We start from the raw sequence: 20,292 nt of genomic DNA, 5'->3' as shown, positions 1-20,292 counted from the left end.
GCCTCTGGTGAGAGGTGCTTTGGGTTTTTTTCCCCACAGTCCCAATGCTTTGAATCATTCTGAAGATATTTTTGAGCCAAAACAGATTGATTTTCTCCCATTTTAACCTACATTCCTGTGTAGTGGACAACTGTGTGTCCATTGTGACTGGCAAACTAGTGGTGAAGAAAGGTGAGGAAAAGGAAATGTTACATTTTCCCTTCCATAGCCATTTCAAAAGAATATTTAAGGAGTATGTTGGCTCTGGGGTTTGAATGTTTTATTTCCCTTCTTGTGCTCTTGTGCATTTGCAGTTCTTGCTGGCCAGGACCCAACAGCCCCTCAGGGTCTGACTCCCAGTCTGTTAAAGTGCCTGAGGGTCTCCAGAAACCTCTTCAGCAGTGGGACTTTGTGCAGAAGGCAGGAGGGTGGCAATCCCTGGTGTCATCACTCAGACCTGACAGTGACTGGGAGCATAGTGCCAGCTGCAGCCATAAAGGTCAAATGGTGTCACTGTGTAATTTCCAAATGGTCCAATTCACAGAAAAACCTTCTCTGGGGTTTGTAGGCTCCCAGGTTCTGCGGTTGTTTTTCCTGGTGATGTTCTGTAAACTTTACAGGGGAATTTCTGAAGTCTAAAAGGAATAGCAAGGTTTTAATTAAAGGCTGTTCATCCTGAAAGAGAAGATAAAAGAGGGGAAAGTACATTTTGTTAAACTAGTTTCTATTGAGTAACGAGGGACACTCAGCAGAGAGGTCTGAGGTCAGCTCAGTGTCCGTGTTACCACTGTAGCAGTTTTATCATTGGAGGGCCTGAATTATTTGACTTTACTTGCATTACCACAGTGTAACTGATGGATTGTCCAAAGCCCTGTTGGTGTGTTGCTCCTTGTTGCTGAATATTTCCCTCCTGAGGGATATGACTGCCCTGGGAGGTGGGAGCTGGCCAGGCTGTCCTGTGGTCAGCTTGGTGCTGTGCTTGTCCTCCTCAGAGCACTTCTCAGAACACGCTGTTCCTCACCAGGGCTCTCGTCTGTCTGTCCCAACAGGAACATCTTCATAGCATTAGTCCCCATGGACATCTGTGTGTGCTCTGTTTGTGCTCCCTCTTCCTTCCCCCTGTGTGGGATTTTCCAGGACAGCTTGTGGAAAGCTGAGTGTTTGTCCTGGTTTTGGTTAACACAGTGTACATTCTGTTGGAGCACAAGCTCACACCAAGAATGTTAAGTAAAACATGGAAACCAAAATGAGCTGAGGTGGACACTTGGACACCGTGTTCGCCATCCTCTGCATATCCAGTGCAGCACCTTATTCCTCTTGTTGTGCATGTGTTAACCCATGGAAGTTCAGCTTTAAGCAGAGCCTCATGCAAAAATACCAGAACTAGAATATTTTCCTTCCTCAGAAGGATGATGGTGGTGACATTCCAGTTGCAGTTGCTGCACTGAGAGAGCAATGCCAGTTGTTTCCAAGCTCTGCAGGCAAGGACATGAAGATGATGCTGGAATGATGACACTGTACTTCAGGCTGCTTTAAAAAAAAACAAATTAAAATTGATCCCATATAATTTCCTTTGCGCAATACGCTGGGAAGCCAATACTGTCAGGAAGCACTGCCAGTTTTCCAGCCTGCCTCTAACAGGGCATGTGTCTGTATCTGTGAGCAGTAGATCTGTTTGTTGGCCTCAGACATCCATAAAATGTTCTCTCCATCTTTCTGGCGTGAATGATTGTTGCTTTGACTGCTGGCATACTTAGAGTTCAGGATTATCGTGCCCTTATCTCTTTATCCAGAGCCTTATCTGCCTATAACAGATGCACTACAGTAGCTCCTTGAATGATTAAGACTTGCATTGCTAACGTGTTAAAATGTGGCTTCAGGGGAAGCAGGCTTTTTAATAAAGGGGTTCACTGTTTAATATGTTGTTGGGCATCCTACAGAAAACTTGATTTTTTGAACAAATACATATTTATTTATAAAATATAAAACAATTACTTAATGGGGGTTTTTTTGGCTAGGTGAAGTGCTCCACTGGGTAAGACTGTTCTGCACTTATATTTACATATGTAAAGCCAATTTGCCATTATCTAGGGTGTTGTGGGGACTGAAACACATTTGTGATGATGGAGGACAGAGGAAGCACAGCAAAAAGACATGTGTGGGTTTGTGCAGAATCCCCATAGGGCCAGGGTTTATGAACTTAACTCAAATATGGCCAAACTGCTCCTTAGCAGCTGTTCTGCATCATTTCTGTGGCTCTGTACCAGACCTACACCCAACTCAGCTCTCTCTGTGTCTGCTAACAAGTTCACTGCAGTAGCATCCCTTTCTGTTCTAGGGTGTTTAAGTGCAACATTCAGCAAGTAATGATTATTCTCTTTTTCTTCTCTCCTCTCCATCCATCAGGAGCTGGTCAGACTCACAATTGAAAAGCAGGAGCATCCCTCTCCCACAAGCCCAGTTAAACCCAGTTTACCAGCATGTAAATCTGACAGGTGGGTCCACTGACAAGGATTTCTTCTGTGTGCAGGGCTGATATAGAGGGGATAATTTCTGTCTACTGCTGATTGAGGTAAAGCATTCACTTATTCTTCACAGAGGGTGGTGTAGTGTTCTTTATGGAGCCCCATCCGTTTCTGTGGAACCATTAAAAGACAATATCCTGTGGTAGGAAAAAAACCAAAATCTGGCAATGAAACATCCCCTGTAACACGTGCACATTCTATTCTACACATACATGGAATTCCACCTGCAGATGCAAATTCTACCTTCTGCTGTAGGTGTCTGTTGTATTGCACATGATTTAAAATAGGAATGAATCTGTCAGCAGGCTGCATTCCAGCTGTGGTTTATGATCTACAATCTGTGTTTTGCATGTTGCAGCCCATCAGAACTTCCCCTCACAGACCGAGAAATGGAGATCCTCAACAAGACAACCAATATGACTCAATCCAACGAGCTACTGACTGACTCCACGGATGAAGAAGTTGCACCTCCTAAACCCCCTCTGCCCAGCATTCGTGTGGCAGAGAACAGGTAATACTGGCCAGTCAGCTGACTGGAGAACACCAGTGCCTCTTACCAGCTTGTTGGTTTTTAAACAGTCTTGCCAAATGGGCACAAGAGAATTCATGAGGAGGGTTAGTGCCGCCTCTGAATTTCCAGTCTTCCGGAGTAATTATTCCTTGCTCCTGGACTGCTTATGAATTTGTGTTCTGTCTGTCTGATTATTTTCTCTCTGTGTTTTCCTTTCCTTCTCTTTATGTGAGGATAGTGCCATGCCCTGAGGTCCGTGCATGAAACGCATCACATAAATCCGTAAAAACCTGATGTAAAACTGTGGGAATTCCACACTGCACAAGTGTTTGGTGCTGCTGAATCCGATGGGAAATGTTTCTTTAACCTCAGCTGGCAGTTACCAATCTGTCCTGCACAGCCAGGTTGTTCTGCATTGTTTATCAGAGGTGGTTCTGCATTGCTTATCAGCTTAAGAGTGAAAGGAGCCAAAAGTGTGTGAAAAAAATCTTGTGCTTGGTTGTTCTTACCCTGAAGAGTTCTACGAGTAACCACATGAAAGTTTCTGTGTTCTATTTTGAGAAGGAATAGAAAACCCCCAATTTGCAGGTTTTTGGTCTGTGTGTGTGTGATGTTTTTCTTCTCTAGGACTGGTGCTAATGGCTGGTGTGAAAAATATATGTTGTGTTAATTTAAAAAGGCAGCATCAAGGGCTATGACTGGAAAAAAAAGTCGCATTTCTGCATATTTTATGAATTCTCATGGGTTATATAAAAAGTTTCTCTTCAAAGAACAGAACATGTGTGCTCTGGGAACCTTCCAGGCTTGATGATTACCAGAATTATGTGTCATTAGAAGCAAAAAGTAAAAATTCCGGGGTTAAATTCTCACTAGGTACTGCTAATGTGTATGTGTGAAACAGATTCATGCCAAAACACAGGCCCTTAAAGTGTCTGTGGTGAGAGCAGCACTGACCTTCTTGTTCCCTGAAGTTCACCAAGAAAGTAGAAAGGGGAGAAAAAGAATTTTCCTCTCCTGAATTTTTGAAACTTTGAGCATTCTTCAAACCTTGAAGGTTTGAGAAGGGAATGTACAATGGAAACAATATTTGGGTCAACCAAAACATTTAATTTGGATTTTCGCTGCTTTTAGTAAGAAATAATTACCATGCTAATTAGCTTCACTAAAAATACTTTTTAAAACAGCAGTTGTTTTTGTTTGAGAAATACAACTCTTTTCCAGCCTTAAAAAATAAGTCACTGAACAGGACGGTACCTGTGAGAATATTCTTAAATTAACGTTTGTTAGTGGATGCAGTTTGCTGAATAGCTCCTGGCTGGCAAAGGCTTTCTGGAAAACAACTTGTGAAGACTGTAGAAAGTCTTTTTGCTGGAAGAGTGATGGAAGCATTGATGCCTGTTGTGTCTTGCAGCCCTCCACCAGCACTGCCCCCTAAAAAACGTCAGTCGGCCCCTTCCCCGACCAGAGTGGCAGTTGTGGCCCCAATGAGTCGAGCTACCAGTGGGTCCAGTTTACCTGTTGGAATCAACAGACAGGTAATGGCATAACCCCTTGGTGAAAGCCAAGGGAAACGTGCTGAGAACTGTAGCAAAAGCTCAGAGAAGTGCCATGACCTGCAGGGCTCTGCTCATCCCAGGCAGCCCCGCACGGGAGAGCTCTGGGGTGGGAGCTTTAGTGGCAGGAACATCAGTACAATAAATAATGTGAACAGCTTAATATTTTTTTACAGTGTTGTTGTGTTTAATTAACAAATTGCTACAAACCTCGTTGCCTTGAGCTGTAGCAGAGTGTGAGGATGGGAGCAGTTGGGTGTGTTGCCATGTCAAATGGATCAGGGGACAGAGCAGCTGGCTGAGCTCACACAGATCTCACCGTGGTTTACTTACAGCCCAAGGGAGCATGTGGCAGGGTGAGATCAGAACTCTGTCTTCATCCAGTCACAATTTAAAACATCTTTTAACTCAGGCAGTAGTTTGAGGGAAATTTGCAAATTTTATGTTAGAAAAATGGAAAAGTTGGTGTGTGTTCATCACATTCCATTTCTTGTGCTAGGCTGGGGTTTATGAGGTTGTAAATGGCTGGGTTTGCTTTACACATTCAGGAACTTACTAACTCAGCAGTGAGGACCTCAATCTTATTAAATTGCCCAAAAATCGAATCTTGTCCTCATCCCCAAAGCCTCAGCTCTGGCTTAGGGAGCCTCTGCAGTCATTTGGCTGACCCAGATAAAGCCATGACCATTCTTCAGTTACTAGTACAGTCACACTAAGGTTTTTCTGATGGAGTGGGAATAGTTGAGGGGTTCACTCACAGGTTGATAAGCTTGAGATAATTTCTGAAATAGAACTGTAGTCATGGTCCCAGAAAGTTGTATCTCACTGTAGTTTATTTTCCTCTTCGTGCACCTAAGCCAACTGAGTATTTGCTAAAGGCCTAGGTATTTTAAGAGAAATCTTGCAGTCATTACCTGGCATCAGTGTCATGACAAGGAGTCATCACCAGTCAGGAACTCTATTATCTTCTCAGCGTCTGTGAGGTCCATGTGGGTCACACCATGCCCAGCCTGGAAACAAGAACACCCAGAGCTCCCTGGCATGGGTTATTTACCAAACCAGGGGGTTTCTGTGCTCCCCATGAGCTTGTCTACCCTAGAGAGGGCCACCAGCACTGATCCTCTCCCCTCCTGCGAGGTGTTTGTTCCTCGAGCTTCATCTTGCTCACAAGCGAGCTTCCAGGAAAGATGGTGATTTGATGTTCTTTTTACTGAAGGATTTTGATGTTGACTGCTATGCCCAGAGGAGATTGTCAGGGGGAAGCCACTCCTATGGGGGGGAATCTCCTCGTCTCTCACCGTGCAGCAGCATCGGCAAGCTCAGCAAGTCTGACGAGCAGCTCTCGTCCCTGGACCGCGACAGCGGCCAGTGCTCCCGGAACACAAGCTGTGAAACCTTGGGTGAGTTCTCCAGGCCTGGTGGGGTCCCCCTCCCTCTGGTTTGGGAGCTGTCATAGTTGGGATGCAGAAATAAATGGGTTGTGCCTGCAACTGCCGTGTTGCAGTTGCTGCAGGCAATTCTGTGCAGAATTATTCTGTCAGATAGGAAAAAGCCCAGGGGAATGTGTTTCCCTGGTTGTTGTAGATGATTGTGTTCAAACTCAGTTCGGCTCTCAAGTGGAATGTTTTGTTACTTTCAGCCTTGTCTGAAATTACAATGCTGGTAGACTAAAGCAATGTTGCTTCTGTATACTAGGAAAGAAAATAAAAATATAAATATGAAACGTAAATTATGTCTGCAGTCATCTACCTAGTGAATTTTTGTTGTTTGTTTGCTAGTGTAAAGAATTGATTACAAGTTTTGTAAAGTCTAGATGTCACAGAAAGTGTAAAAGATGGTCCCAGCTTCAAGGAGGTTCCACCCTGATTAAAATGAACTGATTAATTACTGATGGAATGGGAGGGACAGAACTGAGAATGACTAAACAGTAAAAGAGAGAAACTAATGCATCATTCTCCTGTCCCCTCTGTTTAACCAGATCAATCGGATCACTATGACCCAGACTATGAATTCCTGCAGCAGGACCTCTCCAATGCTGATCAGGTACCTCAGCAGGTACCAGGTATCCTCAGCCCATTGCCAGAGTCCTTGGGTGAGTCTGGCTCCCCTTTCCATGGACACGCTTTCCAGCTCCCGCAGGGCAGCTCTCCTCCACTGGAATTCTGCAACCTCTCGGGAGCAGCACCGCCAACAGAGACTCCTCCAGCTTTACCAGAAAAGAAGAGGAGAAGTGCAGCCTCCCAGACTTCTGATAACTCAGGCTGCAGGGTGTCCTATGAGAGACACCCTTCCCAATACGACAACATCTCCGAGGATGACCTGCAGAACGCTGTGGTTGTCCCATCAATACCCTTCCCGCCGTTTGCTGCTGTTTTACCTTTCCAGCAAGGAAACTCTTCAGCACCAGTGGAATTCATTGCTGACTTTGCTGCTCCAGATTCTAACAGTGACCCAGAAAAGCCACCACCTCTGCCAGAGAAGAAAAACAAACACAGTAAGCAAGTTTTGGGGTTTACTTGTACCTTTTCCTTTCTTTGCAGTTGTCATGCTTCTGATGACCACCGAGTAATGGTAGTGACATTGCCTATGTGTGTCTGAGTGTCAAAATCAGTCAGTGTTAAAGGCATGGAATGGAAATGTCAGTCCTTTGGTGGGCAGGGAGTGACTCTTGGAGCCAGGATCAATCCAGGCCCAGGGGAGCTGGCATCACACAGCATCTTCATTACTATAGTGAGGCCATTTTACTTCTCTGTTTACCTGAATGTGAATCTTTGAGGCATTTTGCCTTGCAGATATTCCTGATTTATTCTCCCTTTTTATGTCCATTCCTTCTCCCCTTCCCCCATTTTATGGTTTCCCCCTGCAGAAAAGAATTGGGTCCTCTCCAAGAGCTTGGAGAAAGGACTGCTTTTCTGTCCAAAACCGAGCCTTGCCAGAGCAGTTATTTGGCAACAGGAGCACAGTCACCCACATAGCTGTGCAAGACAACACTATTAACCCAGTGTCCAATACTGCTGGTTTGCTATGGGATCTCATTTCCTTTGGATGCCTGAGAATTTCCGATATCATTAAAACGAGCAGCCTCTAAAAGCAAAGGCTCCTGACCCCAGCCAGACTCCTGGCACACCAGTGCTGACCACAACTCAAGCTCATAAACCTTCTTCTGATATCCTTAATGGCTGAAAAATATGAGACCTCTTGCCAAACACTTGGCCATACTGCTCTGCCAAGGAGGGCTGTGGGCTACACAGGGAGATCCAGCAGATGTTTGCTGTTTGCTGACTGGCTTTGCAGTTGTGTGTTGCATGAGGAGGCAGTGTATACAAGATCTGGATGAAGAACATTGTGTTGCATGGCTGGCAGCCCAAGAGAAGAGCTGATTTCAAAGTGCTGAGTTGGCTTTCTGACTCCTTTCTGCAGTTTGTAGACTTTTCACTGAGAATAACTTTTGCCCAGAATGGTTGTGGACTCCCCATTCCCTGCAGATCCTTCCAACCCAATCCAGTCTAAGATCCTGTGATTCCATGAATAACATGGGAGTGAGATGACGTGTTGTGCAGGAGGGTCACTATTCTGTCCACTCCTATGTAGTGTACTCTGCTAGTCACTTCTTCAAAAATGTGCCTTGTCTAAAAGCATTTCCATTATCCCTAAGTGACCAGTCCACATTAGTAACCCTCAGGGATTTTACTCAGAGCACAAGGCTTGACCCACCTGAAAATGAGGGTCATCTGGTAGTTCAGTGTCCCCATATGCAGGAAATCACTTTTGTCTCTCTCTGGTAATCAAGCAAGTTAAAGATATTAAAAGCAGCTAAAAAGGAGGTGAGATGTTTGTCTGTAGACAACAGACAGGAAATAAATGCTGGCACAGGGCATAGCCTGGGCTGGTTGTTATGGCTTGTGCTGTTCAAAATACTCATCTGCAGCACCAGCTGTGATACAGAGCACCTTCCTGCAGGGTCAGGTCACTGTGGGGCTGCATGTGAGTAACGAGGGAGGGGTGTTACACCACTCAGACTGGGATGGATGCAGGGAAATGCACTTCTGTGCACATAGGCAGCTTTAGTGGAGAGGAGATTCCTGGGTGAATCTTGGGAAAGAGGCAGTTTAACAGCTGAGAGAGAGACCTGGGCTGTTTGCTTTTCTCTCTAAGCCCCATTTCTTTGTTTTCTGTTATCATATGAGATGTCAAGGAGTTACTTAAGTTTAAAAGCTATCTTCTGCATTATTGCCCAAGCACAATTTTAACAATATCAAGGCCTTGTATGTGAATTTTCTTTGATGTTAGAATAGAGTGAATTGTCATCTGGCACTATCAGAAGTTTTGGGACTATTGATCAGATTACATTGTTAGGAGAGGAGGGAGCTGTTACCTAATGTGTTGTCAACTCTGATGGTTTGATAAAGCATCCTTGTTGCAAAGCTTTGGGCTGATAACTGGCTGCTGCAAATTTTTTAGTTGCATTCATGTGGCACTGAGAACTCATTTTAGGTTGTCTTTACTCCACAGTATATCACACCACAGATCTACGGTTGCTAGTTTTACTTTTATTTTCAGCATTAAAAGGCCAGCAAAACATTACCCAGGCTGCATGGTGACATCCAGGATAGTTTTTGCCACGTAAGTGAGGTGGGGCTACTTCCACAACACCAACAGACTCCTGGGATCTGGAGGAGTTGCATGAATTTCTTAAAGAGATCTAGACCTCACACAGGTGGGACTTGGTTGTAGTCCCTTTGTTGTGGGTCATCTTTTGGTAGCCGGCAGGAAATGTTGCAGCAGAGACTTTGATGGTCTTTTTATTGGTAAATATAGAGCAAATCTGCTGGAGTTAACCTTGTGTATTGCTGTGAGCTGTGCTCAGAGGGACCTCCAAGAGTTGACTTCTGTATAATTTAAACAGAGGAGTGATAGGGCTTTTAGTCTGGTGTGAATTATGGTTATTTTACTGTGCTGTAAGAGTACATGTTACTGTGCTAAGGGCAAATTACTCCAGACTTCTGCTTGAGCACCAGCATTGTGCTCCTGCTGAACAAGACACAGACACGGAACAGCTTCTGCCATTAAGAGCCCAGAGTCAGAAATAACAAGATCCTTCCCCCAAACAGCCAGGGAAACCACTGGTGAGGCACTTATTCATGTTTCTCTCGCTGTCAGTGGGAACAAAATGCAGCCTGGTGCCCTGTGAGCAGCTGGTGTTTAACTGCAGGAACCACGCTGGGGGCAGGCTGGGCTTAGCCAGCGGATAATGCGGGCTCTGTGAAGAACAGCTCTCCTCCCAGGGGTGACAGCAACGACTGGCTCATTTGACCTTGACTTCTCCTGTGAGTTGATGTGTGGTATAGCTTAAGAATGTCCATCATTTTGGCTCTTGCCCACGCACAGAGATCTGTTGGCTTGTGCAGGGCCTGGCTGGTGACACGGCGCCAGTGTCGGGCTGGGCCTTCAGTGAGCCCCCCTCGTGGGACCTGTGCCTTACCTTGCTGCAGGTGTGCCTTAGTGCTGATAATCTTTTACCAGTTCCTTGCAGACTCCCCACAACCACTGGTCCTCTCCTGTTCCAGGGTCAGTGGTTGAGCAGTACCTGTGACTTCTACCATATGGGCAGAACTGGTGTGTGCTGGAAGTCCCTGAGCAGCTTTAGCTCCTTCTGAAATGACAACCAAGACACTGCAAGCAGATTGCTGGGAAGGTGTTCCTAGCCTCAGTCTGAGATTTTTTTTTTTGTTGGTTTTTGTTGGTTTTTTTTTAATTTCACATATTTTCTGTCTGGGCTAAGAACTGACATAAGCTGGGCATGTGGTGGGAGAGGTTTTTCTCTCACGCCTCCCTTCTCTCCCGGGGTGCTGCCTTGAGACTGTCACTCCACCCCAGCTGCTCACTGTGGAGGCTGCAGCCCCCATCCCTCCCTCTGCACAGTCGCTGCAGGGCGTGCAGCCTGAGCTGAGCTGGTGATGTAATTTCCCATCTGCTTTTTGAATTTCTGCCTTGTTAAAAACCATGGTGGAGAGCAAGGAGAGAAGACCCTTTGCAAACAGCAGTCTTGGGGAATGGTCTTTCTCCTTTACTCTCCTGCTGAAGACTGGCAGGATTTTGATGGTGCCCATTTTAATTTGCACTCTGCAGTCTCTACCCCTCAGCCAGGTTTGTATTTCACCATCCCAACTGTTTTTCACTTCACCTAAAAACAAAGATGACAAAGTAGAAAGCAGAGACATGCCCACCTGCCCTGGACTAGTTGTAACAAGCAAGGCAGGGCAGCTGCCATGACGATGGGATGCATTAGCCTCATAAAGAGCTGAGATAAAAGAGCTCTTCATTATTCCCTTGCAGATTGAGTTAAGGCTCTCGACAGCATTCAGACTCACTGCCTTGAGTTACAGTAATTTAATTTCACACAAGCGTCTAATGTGATGCCCTTTTCACCAACACTTCTGAGCTGTGGTGTCATTCCAGTGTCTGAGCCCAGGAACTCACAGCCAGCAATCCTGATCTGCAGATCTGGATGTTCAGTGCAGCACTGGTTTTGTAGGTGACTCCACATGAAGGGTTGATCTGAATTCAGCAGTGTCTGCTGCATTATGCCAGCACTGCCTAGCCTGCCTTCTTGGCCTTTGTCCTACTCAGTTGATGAGCTCTCAAAATGTGGTGTTTTCCCTCGAGCTCTTGTCCTCTACACTTCTCCAAGGAGTCTTGATCCTTAGTTCACTTTTGCTGCTAGAAAATATCTCTCATAAGCTTTCTTTAGATCTTATCCTCTAAAGCTGCTGTATGATACCAAGAATTTTCCAGGGCACAGGTATTAATAGGAGCACCTTAGTCAACTGAATCGCTGATATTTGAAAACAGTATTTTAGTAATTCTGTATTTTCTACTCCAAGACTCCTTCACCATTATTCCAAATAAGAGAATATTGCCAGAACACACTTCATTTCACTGATAGGATTTAGGATGAAATTCATGTTCATGAACGAATTTGACCCTGGCTTTAACCTGAGTGCCAACACCAGCAGGTGGGTGGCACAGACACACCCCCTGCATGTGTGCCTGCAGTTTGAAACCTCTGTCACACCTCTGCAAGAAGGAGAGGTCTCGACCAGCAAGGGTGGTGACACATCTGTGAAGTGGTGGGGGGAAGGCAGGAGGGTGGCTGGGGGAGGAAGGGGAGCCAGGCTCAGGTGGCAGGGGGAGTTAAAGGTCAGAATTCCAGCAGCCTTGGCAGAGCTGGCTGTACTGCAGGACACGAGCAGGTTGTCCACAGGCAGGACTGTGTGGGGTCACAGGATGGGGACAGCAGGTGTTACTGGCCAGGATTGAAATCCATCAGCTCCCATTTCCTCTGCTCCCATTTTCTTTTTTCTGTTTTTCGGAGCAGGGCTATGGCTCTTTGGGAAGGGGCAGCTGTGTTAGCTCCAGTTCTAAATGGAGTTTAAAATATTAGAGGAAATCTGAAAAAAGGTGCAGCAGACAGGTGCAAAGTGACTCCTTCCTGCTGACACATTTGCAGGGCTGCATCCTGTCTGAAAGGCTGGCCCGGGGGTCTGTGTTGGCAGGTGAACAGAGGACTTGGCCTTGCAGCCAGTGTGGGAACCAGCTTCACTATGTGCAAATACTGCATTGTGCTCGTTGTATTTATAGCTTTCACTGAAGTCATCCATTCGTTTCAGCTGCACAACTGAAATGCCAGCAGAAGCTGAATAATTGCCACCAAAAATGACCAGATTTACAAAAAGTGACAACTGCTTGTTTATCAGGAGGAAGGGAGGAATGATCACAGTGTCTTGTGCGTGACAGCGTGTTTACAGAAAGGCCTCGGTTAGTCCTTTCCATGACACTTAAATACGTCTGTTTCTCCTGTTCTCAGGTATATGGAAGAGAGTTCTTTCTTTATTTTACATTTACTCAGTACACTTCAGATCCTTAATAACTGGGGAGGGGGTGGTTCTAGTAGTCTTTATATGACACTGGATATTACTCTCCCTCTCCAACACTAAAATATTGCAGCAGATATATCCTCTGTCAGAGCTGCACAGGCTGACCTGTGTGGGGTTTTTTCATAGATTTTGGAAGGATATTGTACCAGTGGAAAGTTCCTCTAAGTGAGATTTGATCCCATTTAATATTTCTACTGAACCACATTCTCACAAAAGCTTTTGAATCTGTTGGATTTCAGAACTGGAGATGATGAGTTGCTTTAAAAAGGGATGAGAACAAAGTGTGTTGGATTTGAGCTAAGGGGGTAGAAAGGCCCAGCCAGTGGCACTATTGGAAGGTAAATGTCTTGTACCAGCATTGGCAGTGGCATTTAAATAGCTGAAGGAGAGAGACACCCAGTCTCACAGGTAGGTGTTCTCTGATAACAGTTTTATCAGCTTTCCGGAATGGAGAGACACTGTAGCCTCCTTGTTCTAGAGATCCTGCTGACTACAGATATGAGACTTATTATAGACACAGGAATTATTTTAGATTTATTGTCAGGGTTGCATCTTAGTACAAGATGATTTGTGCTTCCTAAAAAGCAGACTGACGTTATTCTGGGGTTTTTTGGTGACTTTGGACATTAACTCCTGAGAAACGTTCTCAAAAGTTGCCGTGGGTTACATGAGGATTTGGGCTGAGCTGCAGTAAATCAGACTTCTCAAGTTGCTGTTTGGAGACCTCACTTGTTCCAGATGTGTTTGTGGCCTGGGATGATGTTTGTCGTGCACTGGCTCACGGGATGGGATGGGATGTTTCCTGTAAGGTGGATGCAGCTGTGTGAGCTCCCAGCCTGCAGCAAAGCCCAGCTGACAGTGGCACGACCCTACTCTGATTTTATTCTGAGAATGAGCACCCTGCCTGCTGGTTGCAGCTGGAGCTGGCAAGCCAGGAGCAGAGAGTGTGACCTTCCTTTGCATTGCAGTGATGGCCTACATGCAGTTTGTGGAGGACTACTCAGAGCCACAGCCGTCCATGTTCTACCAGACCCCTCAGAACGAGCACATCTACCAGAAGAAGAACAAGTACCTCAGGGAAGTCTACGGGATCAACGACTCCTTTATCAACTTAGACCCCGCTCAAGACCTGGCACCTCCTCCTGCTCTCCCACCGAAACAGCGGCAGCTGGTGAGTGACACCCGTGGTGCCCCGGGCAGGGACACCAGATTCCCGGGAACAGCTCCGTTCTCCCTGCTCCTGGTTCCAGCAGGCTGCGGTGGTGGGAGGACGTCTCACTGGTGTTGCCGCGTCGTGCTCCTTGTCAGCTTGTTAACGTGTTTTTAGGCATTTTGCATCGTGTGCTTTTTGCCCCTTTCTAACCCCGCGTTCAGACCACTCCCCGTAAGCTTCGAAAGTCCTAAATTGCCCTAAAAATGAAACGTTAGTCGTCCACATGGCAGGGCTGAATCCGTGCCAGGCTGCAGGCTTGTGTAACAACAACTGCTTTGAAGATTTTGACACACTGAGCAGTGTGATTTTTCGAGAGATTGCTGCACTGTTGTTCCCACTGCTGTTTTGAAACTGTTGTCAAAGATGCCACTAATAATAAGTATTTAAACATAAGAACTGCTTTTATGGCTCGTCTTTACAAGAGCCACAGGCCTCTGGTGTAGTCATTACTCAACTCGTGCGTGTTTTCTCCGTGTCAGTCCCCTTGTGTGGTTCAGGATTTTACCTGTTTCTCAGTGTTCTGCTGGCCCCCCACACTGCCAGCACAGAAAGGCACATCTGCACGTGTGTGGGTGGTGGGTTTAACAGCCCCAAAAGTGCCATTTTCCACGTGGGGGATGAAATCCTGGCCTCAGTGATGGCAGCAGCAGTTTTGTTTCCGACCTCAGTGGAGCTGGGATTTTGTCCCATTTATTTTTAAGGGTTTTCCTTTTTTCTCTCTCTTTTTTTTTTTTAACAACTCCAACCTATTTTGTTCATATTAATGATCTGATTTGCTCTATTTAACAAAAATTAATTTTTTTGTGCTGATGTAGCTCACTTAAATTGGCCATGGCATTAACAAAATGGGAGGATAGGTGGGAACAGAGCCATGATTTTACCATCATGAGGATGACTGTTGCAATATTTCTTCATGTTATCTGTGCTAAAGTTTGGCTGTCCTGGGGTGTTACTTTTTAATTAAATGGGAAAAGAAACCTGAGAACTCTAATTTGGGGATTTGCATAACTTCATTCCTGTGATACAGGTAGGAATCATAAAATGATAAAGTGACATTTCTGGCTAAGCTGAACTGTGTATTGTGTATTATTCTTTGTGGGGACGAGACCTTAAACACTGGTGTCCTAACTGCTTTGCAGGGACGCTAAAGAGTCTACAGGACTCCTGTCTGGAGGATCAGGCAGCTCTCCAGAGCCTCTGGTCCCCATCAGTGTGACTCTTGCACTGTCACTTGTACTCTAGTGAGCATTTCCAGCGGTGACTTGGGTTGCACAGTCATGAGTGAGGGTGTGTAAAGCACAGATTGACTGCAGCCATTGTGCAGAAGGGAAATCCTGCTCCTGTTCTGAATTTGTCAGCTGAAGCAAAGCATTTCTTTGCTGCCCTTTAATCATTATCCTGGCGGCCAAGATGTCACTGCTTTGCCTGTTGGCCATTCTTGTCTTTTTGCAAGCTGATACCATCAAGGTGTTGCTTGCAGTTCCCCTGAAGCAAAGGTTTCTTCAAGTGCAGCCTCCCACCCTTCATCTCTCTGTTGGGAAAGAGGTGCAAGCAGATGATGGCTTTTTCAACAACCACTGTAAAATCCACCAGACTCTTGTTCCTCTGCTCCTGCTGCCCTGAGAGTTTCTGAAATAGCAAATCAAGTGGGCATCAGCTGCTCCAGCAGTAGCAAGTTTTGCTGGATGGACTCCTCTGTAAAATGGTAATGAGGAAGTCCTTTCTTGTGAGCTTCAGATCTTGTTTGTGAAATGTACTTTATATTCAACAAGTCAGAGCTGAGAAAGCCTGGATATACCATAGCCTCCCTCAGACTCCTTGCTGTAGTGGAATTCAGGAGAAATTCCTTAATGGGATTTGTTACTTACAGTGTAATATCTGCCTCTTGTGCAAAGGATATACAATTTTGGATTCAACTGAGAAATGTCAGGGCGTAGCAGTACCAGTGAGGGCCCGTAGCTCACACTGGGGAGGCCAAGTTCCCAGTCTGCAGGGTGCCACAAAAAATAGCAGTCTGCAAGAATCAGCTGTTTAGCAGCCAGAAGCAAGAGCCAGTTCCTCCTTTGGGCATCTGCCCCCCATACCAGGGAGAGAAAAGGGCAGTGAGGAACAACCTCTCCCCCCAGCAGATGTCCACGGGTGAGCTGGAAGGGGGAGGAGGGAGTTTATTTTTAAGGGATTTGTGAAACAAAGAAGATTTGAACTGTGATTTCTGCCGTGCCCCTTGAGCTCAAGAAAGGCATATTGGCGTGTCTGGCTCTGATGAACTGTATGAATAGCTGTTTGTTTAGCCAGCCATTATATGCATTGTTTTACAGTTAGAGTTTCTTACCCTTTATTCATCGCCTTTTCTGTGCTCTCTTTCTCTGTGTCTTGTGTCTCTTGCTTTTTCTCCCCCCTCCTCAGCAGGCCTCCTATGCTGCCTCTTCTCTCTCTTCTGTCTCCTACTGTGTCCAGCAAACTAAAGTGCCCTTCACCCCCGAGGACTCCGGTGCCACTCAGGGCCTCACTATGTCAGTCTCTAACTCCTTTCTCAGCCGGCACAGCTCCTTTCCTGTGCACTCGGTGAGTTCCCTCCACACTGTGACACGTGTGTGTTTTCTTATTGCTGATACACTTGTGTGCAAACTCTGGGCTTACCCTCCCACGTGAAGGTGAAGGTTCTTTTGGGGGCTTTTGAGCTCGTGCAGTAATAACCAACCAGGAGGGAAAAACAGTGTGTGAATCTCACTAAATGAAGCCCAGGGGAGGTGTGGCTTTCCTTACTTTATATGTGTGGCCATGTGGACATTTGTGGTGGGGGACTGAGGAAGGAGAGCTGACCCTGTGCCCAGACACACTCCCGTGACCTACATGCTCCCCAGGCTGCACGTTGGAGCTGCAAAGTCTTTTTGTTCCTTTGCATAATTCCAGTGATGTGGATGAGTTGATTAAAGGCTGCCATGTGAGCCTGGCCTTTGGAGAAATAACAAGATACCATCCCCAAAATACAAGGATTTAGTCAAACATATGGAACAGTGGCTGCAGCTCCTAATTTTTATTTTTTTTTTTCCAGAAAATGGCCTCTGCCAGATTTTTCATCTCATATTTGTCTATTTGCTTCCTTTCATGTCTCTGTGATCCCAAACAAGCTCAGTTTGCTTGTATGATTAGGTGATGGATGAGCAGGATTTTCTCTCCTACAGCACTTGTGAGCAGCCAGAAGAAAGATTAGCAAGAAGAACCAGGAATGATTTAAATAAAAATAAGAATAGTATTAGAGCACTGCTTAAATCTGTGATCAACTGCTTAAATTAAGTGGTAGTAATAACAAAGTATTAATATAAGGAAATTAAACCAAACCATGGGATTCCTCCAGCTCATCAGTGTGGGGCTCATTTGCATGTAAAACTACGTGGTTATGCTCTGATTGCCATGTGATGACAACTGAGAATAGACTATTTTTTAACAGTGACCTGGATGTTTAGTAAATTAGACTTCTTCTGGAGAAGAAATTATCAGACATGACTTGAGAAAATTCAGAGGTGTTCAATTAGTTTAATTCTGGATGTTTGAAAACAGTATCCTCCCACTGTGCCACTGTTATCTTCCCATTTCAACACTTACTCATTCTTTAAAAATTAGTGATAATCACTGGTCCGAAGAAGACGAAAGTATTCAAGTGCTTTACAAGTAGTGCTACTTCACAAGCCATGAATTAAAGCTTTTGGCTTCCACTTGTAGAGAGAGCAGTATCATAGCTTTGCTGCACAGATGAAAAGGCTGAGGGGTGGAAAGGTTAGTGCTTGCATACATTTGTGATAAACAGTTTTAAAATTTGAAGTGAAAGCCCTGAATTTTACAGCTCTCTTATTTGATAGTGGTCCTGGCAAGCAAAACATGGAACTGTAAGACTGGGTAAAAGCACTTGACTATTTTTGTTTTAATTGAGAGGCTATAAATATGATTCTATAGCGTTCTAAAAATATGTGGACACTTTTAAAAAAGTGTTCTTTTTGGGTTAAATGATTACTACCTACTAAAGTGTTCTGACCTATTCTCACCTTACTCTGGACTGCATTATTGTGGATGTATTATTTTATGAAATGTTAAAACTTCATTAAAAAATCCTTGCTCATTTTTGCAAGGATTTGGTGAGGGGAAAATGAATGGCTGGAGCATGAGGAACAATGAGAACAATGAGACAGTGCACTGTCAAATGCACAAAGGAAATAAGCTGAATTTAAAATGGTGATTTTTCCATTAGTGCCTTTAAATTAGGATAATCTCATAGTTGCTCATGTCTCTAGCTGGTCTATTTTTTTCCACAGGCAAAATGAGATTTTCACTATGACAGTGTCTCTTTGAGCTGCAAAATACCAATGTCCTTACATGCATCATAGCTGACCCATGTAATACCATAACCATGTCTTATCCCATTTCCCCCATCCCTAATGAGACAGAGATGTGAAACAGCTGTGAAGGTTTGGATCCTTCCCAGGGTGACACCCTCCATGAGCACTGAGAAGGACCAGGGCCCCTCTTTCAATCTGCTCCCAGCGTTGACTGGAAGGACTGTGTGGTTTCACTCAAGGGATGCCATGAGCACTTTAAACATGTTATGCTGCTCCTCATATTTTCATGTCTCTGTTTTTCCCCTCTCCCTAGAAAAAAGCCACTCAGTTGAGTGCTGGGGTGAACAACAAACCTGGTAAAAATAAGCATTACCTTCCCTCCAGCCCCAGCCAGGGAGTCAGTGCTGGGGAGAGCACACCTCCCAGACACAGCCAGCTGAGGAGTTGGCCTCTTGTGTGCCCAGATATCAGTGGTGCCTATCAGATCTTTTAAAATTATAGATCTCCTACATATGAATCGTTATCCTTTCTGTACAGGAAGCAAAAACCTCCTTGGATCAATACCAGGAGGTTCAAGCCGATATGGTTGTCCATTGACCCAGGACAAGCAATGCCCTGCAGCTTTGCCAAGCGTAGCCAATTTTCACAAAGTGCCCTGTGCTTTTTTCCTTCCCTGGAGACTGGCCTGGGATGGACAGCAGGAGTCAATCCCAGAGGGGAGAGCTGGCCCTAAACCCATCTGTTCCTGTGCTGGCAACAGGAAAGCCGACCCTGCACCACGTTCTGCATGTTATCCTGTTAGCTTTGTGCTCAGGTGAAGGATTAGTGCCCTACTACTGATTTACAGGGCTTAAAAAGACTGTTTTCAGACAGTTTTGTTTTGAAGCAAAAAAAAAAGAAAGAGGTGAAGTTGTTCAGAGCATCTTTTAATTTTTAATGCATGAATTTCTCTTCTAGAGCCCCAACTCCTTTCCCTCCCATCACCACTGCAGAGGCTGCTGCAGCCCAGCTGCCACCCCTGCCCTGTGAGCCCACTAATCGTGCTTTTGCCTCCTTTGCAGGAAATTGTGTCAGAGGTAATAGTTTTTACTGGATAGAGGCAGATCTTGAGCAACTGGATCAAACCTCATAGGTTTGGCAAGTTGAGCTGTTTTTTAACCGAGTCTGATTCGTGTCTGGCCTCTGTGCCAGCAAGGGCTGTGTTGGTAGTGTGGGCTGATGTCTTAAGGAACTGCAGCATCCTATTCCCCATGCCATGCACAGCTAAGCTGTTAAATCCCACACTGGGGGACAAGTGGATGGTACTGTCAAGGATCATTCTAGGGATTGCCATCTCTTCTGAAAGCACTAAACAGTGGGAAGGGAGGAGTGCAGTAAGCACCCTCCTTGGTGACTCTGGGCAGTAGTCTTTTTCTAGCTGATCACCTCCTTCCCTTCTTCTTGTGAACACAGAGCTACTGTCCCTTGGTTTAGCAACTCCTTGTGCTGTTTGACTGGAAGTGGGTGGGCAGGTATCCGAGTGGCAGGAATCAGACCTTGGAATCTTGATACTTCCTGGCAGCTGGAGAGCCCTGCACTGATAGAGGAAATCATCCGGCGACAAGCTCTATTGCTGCCTATCCACACATTTTCCTCCAAAGGCTGCAGAAAGTCTTGTGGAAGCTTTTCCTCACTGAAACAAGGAACAGTTGTATCTCAGAGACGTGTACGTGCCATTAGTGGAAATTTGGCTGCATCCTCCACTGGGGAGAAATAACTTTTCTTTCTCAAAATGTTTTTTCTTATGTTTTCTTTTTAATTAAGAAACATTTCCAGTAATTTTCCAGAAACCAATGGGCTGTCAGATTCCAGCAGAAGGCGCAAGTGATTTCCTTATGAAAGCTCCAGTTCAGCACTTCTGTTCTCACTTGTTCCCACCATTCTTGAACAAATTGAGCAAGCTCACAGAAAATTCACAGCAACTGTTTCTCTTTCTTGTGTGTGTGCTAACGTATGTTCAGGAAAAGGGGGGGGTCAGATAAGTGGTTAAAGGCGTGCACAATGCAGACATGTGCTTCCCATGTTTTCCCTGCCTTGCTCCTGTTCCTGTAGCACAATTCCAGTCTGCAGCACACGCCAGGCTCTGGCCCTCAGCAGAGACTGAGCTGTTTTCATTCATATGGTGGAAGCCTCAATCAAATCAGGGACTGGGAAATCGTAGTGTGTTTGTTCATTTCTGTCCTTAGGTTTTGGCTCCTTAA

The 20,292-nt window shown here is 45.4% G+C and overlaps 1 protein-coding gene across 8 annotated transcripts in view; it reads left to right on the top strand.

Moving 5' to 3' along the window:
* Nucleotides 1-20,292, top strand: part of RAPGEF1 (Rap guanine nucleotide exchange factor 1) — an 85,136-nt gene that overhangs the window by 42,098 nt on the left and 22,746 nt on the right. For 3 of the 8 annotated variants that reach the window (XM_027739313.2, XM_027739311.2, XM_027739309.2), the window contains exons 5-11: nt 2,386-2,474; nt 2,863-3,015; nt 4,427-4,550; nt 5,785-5,968; nt 6,547-7,062; nt 13,474-13,676; nt 16,128-16,283. In XM_027739313.2, coding sequence (XP_027595114.1) covers nt 2,386-2,474; nt 2,863-3,015; nt 4,427-4,550; nt 5,785-5,968; nt 6,547-7,062; nt 13,474-13,676; nt 16,128-16,283 — 1,425 coding nt within the window. Of the gene's footprint in view, nt 1-2,385; nt 2,475-2,862; nt 3,016-4,426; nt 4,551-5,784; nt 5,969-6,546; nt 7,063-13,473; nt 13,677-16,124; nt 16,284-20,292 lie in introns of all 8 variants that reach the window. The other 5 variants (XM_027739312.2, XM_027739310.2, XM_027739308.2 and 2 more) reach the window with 2 other exon arrangements.

Source organism: Pipra filicauda, unplaced genomic scaffold (assembly GCF_003945595.2).
Source record: "Pipra filicauda isolate LSUMZ 115617 unplaced genomic scaffold, ASM394559v2 scaffold121_size3267253_pilon, whole genome shotgun sequence".
In the NCBI taxonomy this organism is placed as follows: Eukaryota; Metazoa; Chordata; class Aves; order Passeriformes; family Pipridae; genus Pipra; species Pipra filicauda.
Note: the sequence above shows the minus strand (reverse complement) of the source record. Positions and strands in the feature narration are given on the sequence as shown.